Raw genomic sequence first — 3,035 nt, 5'->3', positions numbered from 1 at the left:
TATACAACTGTGACCCTAAGAACCCCTCAGTGCCAACTTGCTGTGTTGCGAGATGCTGTTGGCTTCAGGCAGCCGAGCTACAGCCGGCACAGACAAGATCACTTCAAACTAAGGGCAGGTAGTGGTGAGGTGCCTCACAACCCCAGATGCCCCTGGGGAGCGTCACAATAACCAGGCAGTCTTATATTAAGATAGCATCATCAGTAAAAGAGCACTAACTCTGTGTTGTGTCTGGACAGATGGCAGCGACGCATCCAGCTGCAGTTTTGAAAAAATAACAATTGGGAGAGGTTAAAGAGAGTATGTTCCAAGTGTCCCAGTGAACTCCACACTGCACAGGATACAAGTCATGCAGCTAATTATTAGCATTTATTGTTTGTATTGCAAAATCTCACAAAAGCTTCAACCAGGATCCAGCCCCCATCACGCTGGGTGTTCTGCATAGCAAGTTACACGCAAGGGAGAAGCGTCACATCATCAGGACATTGCTGGACATGCCCTAAGGGCAGGACACAGCTAGATAACACTGACAGCTGAGTCACCCTCCGCGGATGTCCCATACACCAAACCCCCCAGTGTACAATGCTAGAGTGAAGAATGTATTACAGCAAAGTAAGGCCCCAAAAGCACAGGCAGAGATCTGAAAATCGGGCCCTGGGGTTGTCAAAACAGGCTCATTTTGGCCCCAAACCCGCACTCACTTAAACAATGGCAAAACTTTCCTCTCCTGAGCAGCCCTGTTGCTGCTAATTCTGGGTTTCATTGATCCAATAAAAGGGGCCTCTGGGTGGGCTGTTTTTCTCTGGTCTGGGACTTGGGAATACATTGAATGGAATGGCCCGTGCTCAGCAATTGTGGTGGTGCTCAGAGTTAGCTAATCACCCATTCCCTGGTACACCCCAGAGAGAGTGGCTGTGCCCAAAGATTGGCAGGCAGGTCCGCTGAGGGCCCCACAGCCAGGCCGACTGTGATGGAATGTTATCATTCCTGTTTATTATTTACCCAGCACCAGAGTGTGCAGGGAACTCGCTCCCCCTGCCCAGCCACGCTAACAATCTGTCTGAATGTCTCAGCTGCTGTGTTGGCCATGGCTCATCAAGCTCTTCGTTCTTCCCTCAGGGTCCTGTGTGTCTGAGCTAAGGCCTTGTGGTTGTACCCCCGCACGATGTGCATGCTGCTGGCTGATGGCCACGGTTTCATGGTGACGTGCTGCCACCTTCTTAGGGAAAAGCTCCCACCAAATTCTCTCTCTCTCAGCCCCATGGGCTAATGGCCTTGCAGAGAGCCGGGATGAGAAACCAGGAATCTATTTGTCTTCCCATTTAAACAAAAACACTTCCTCAGAACCTCAGAACTGAGAAAGAAGGCATCAGCAGCTGGCAAACACTTATGCTGAGTGTAAATCAGAGAAGCCCTGAGGCTGCTCTAACTTACACCGGGCACTGGACAGGGCCCTGAATACAGGAAGTGCACAGGTAGTTTAAAGGGACTGCCTCTCTTCACCCCCAGCAGCACCCTTTGTTCCTGTCCCAAGCTCAGAAGCAGAGTAACTAAGAACCCAGCCCGCTGTATGTAGGAAAGGCACATAACATACTCCTGAACATCAGAACAAGTGCTTTAGAAATCTGTCTTTGATGTCAAGCTGTACTGGGTGCCCCACATGCAGCTGATGGGGATCTCAGCAGATGGACGGGGCCTGCGGGCAGGAAAGACCAGCTCTGTTCAGTAGGGTCTCTGTGCAGTGGGAGCTGCAGGTGCCTAGCACCTGGCAGGATCTGGCCCTGCGTGTCTTGTAGCGTTCTGAGCTCCACCAGGTGACATCCGTCAGACAGGAAGCCACCATCCGTCACAGCTCTCTGAGCATAACCGACCAGGGGGCCTCAGCTCTAGGTTAATTCAAGGGTGGAGAACGTGAGCCGTTTCTTTTTCCGTTCCTTATGGGGCTGCGGTTCCTTCAGCACGAGGCTCTGCAAGCAGGGGCTCATCAGAGTTCCCCGGGGGCCAGCACAGGTTTTGGTTCCACATTTCTAGAGATAGTAGATGGGATATGCGACCGAGCAGTAATAGTCAGCGTGGTCCTCAGCCTGGACCGCGGCAATGGTCAGAACGCAGGCGTTACTGGCGGGGTCTTTGGACGCAGAGAAGCGGTCCGGAATCCCGCAGGGCTTGTGCTTGTCCACCTCCGAGTTGTAATAGAGCAGGTACCTCGGAGGGCTGCCAGGTCTCTGCTGGTACCAGGCGACCCCGAACTCCCTGATGTTGTACCCAGGATTCAGGGCACACGAGAGTTTCACCGTTTGTCCCGGCAACGCTAAAATGGAGGCCGGCTGAGTCAGCACCGGCTGTGCCCTGGAAGCTGAATGAAACAAGGGCGCAGTTACGGACGGAATGTGCCGATCCCACCCCCAGTGGCTGAACTGTTACGTTATCCCCTCTGGCATTGCCTCCGCACCAGCTACAGGTTAACCTCCAGCAGCCCGCCTGACCACGCCTGCCTGCTCCGCCCATCCCTGTCTGCAGAGCAGCGATAGCTCAGCCCAGGAGCCTCGCCCTTCAGTCCCTCCCTCTGCAGAACTCGCCTCCACCTCCCACGAGAACGTACCTGGCACCAAAACCCCTGGGAGGAGGAGAGCCAGGAGGCGCAGCATCATTGCGAAGGCCTTGGAGGGAGCCAGAGGGAAAGGAATCGGCAGCTGCTGTGCAGCAGGGCCTCTGGCTTTCTGCAAACCTGCAGCAGCTTTAGAGCCCTGGGGCGCCAGACAAGCCAAGTGGGTCTATGCAAATGAGCCCTGGGGCTCAGGGACTCCATCAGCTGTTCAGGTGTCTATCTGCTGCTCTCTGTGCTATTCAGCCACAAGGCCGACACGATGAGGATGAAGCTTCAGTCACCGCTGGGAAGAACGGATTCAGGGCTAACACCTCCGCTGTATTTTGGGCTATGGCATTTGCTGCGGAATCTGGCCTCCTCCTCTTGTCTGCCCCGCTCACACCTGCAGGTGCCGTGCGTATGAGACACGGAGCCGGGTTCTATTCCA

At 54.4% G+C, this 3,035-nt stretch overlaps 1 protein-coding gene across 1 annotated transcript; it reads right to left on the bottom strand.

Moving 5' to 3' along the window:
- Positions 1–350: 350 nt before the first annotated feature.
- Positions 351–2,718, bottom strand: LOC125622880 (pre-B lymphocyte protein 3). Its single transcript, XM_048821428.2, has 2 exons — positions 2,603–2,718; positions 351–2,356 (listed from the first exon to the last, which is right to left on the bottom strand). The coding sequence occupies exons 1-2, from the start codon at positions 2,649–2,651 to the stop codon at positions 2,028–2,030; spliced, it is 378 nt and encodes a 125-aa protein (XP_048677385.1). The 5' UTR covers positions 2,652–2,718; the 3' UTR covers positions 351–2,027.
- Between the last annotated feature and the right edge of the window lie 317 nt (positions 2,719–3,035).

This window comes from Caretta caretta, chromosome 15 (genome assembly GCF_965140235.1).
Source record: "Caretta caretta isolate rCarCar2 chromosome 15, rCarCar1.hap1, whole genome shotgun sequence".
NCBI classification, from domain to species: Eukaryota; Metazoa; Chordata; order Testudines; family Cheloniidae; genus Caretta; species Caretta caretta.
Note: the sequence above shows the minus strand (reverse complement) of the source record. Positions and strands in the feature narration are given on the sequence as shown.

Bases quoted from the DNA above. Each gene is read 5' to 3' on its own strand.
- LOC125622880 (XM_048821428.2), bottom strand. From the start codon at position 2,651: ATGATGCTGCGCCTCCTGGCTCTCCTCCTCCCAGGGGTTTTGGTGCCA. The intron at 2,357-2,602 runs GTACGTTCTCGT...TGTTTCATTCAG, and splicing joins CCCAGGGGTTTTGGTGCCAG to CTTCCAGGGCACAGCCGGTG.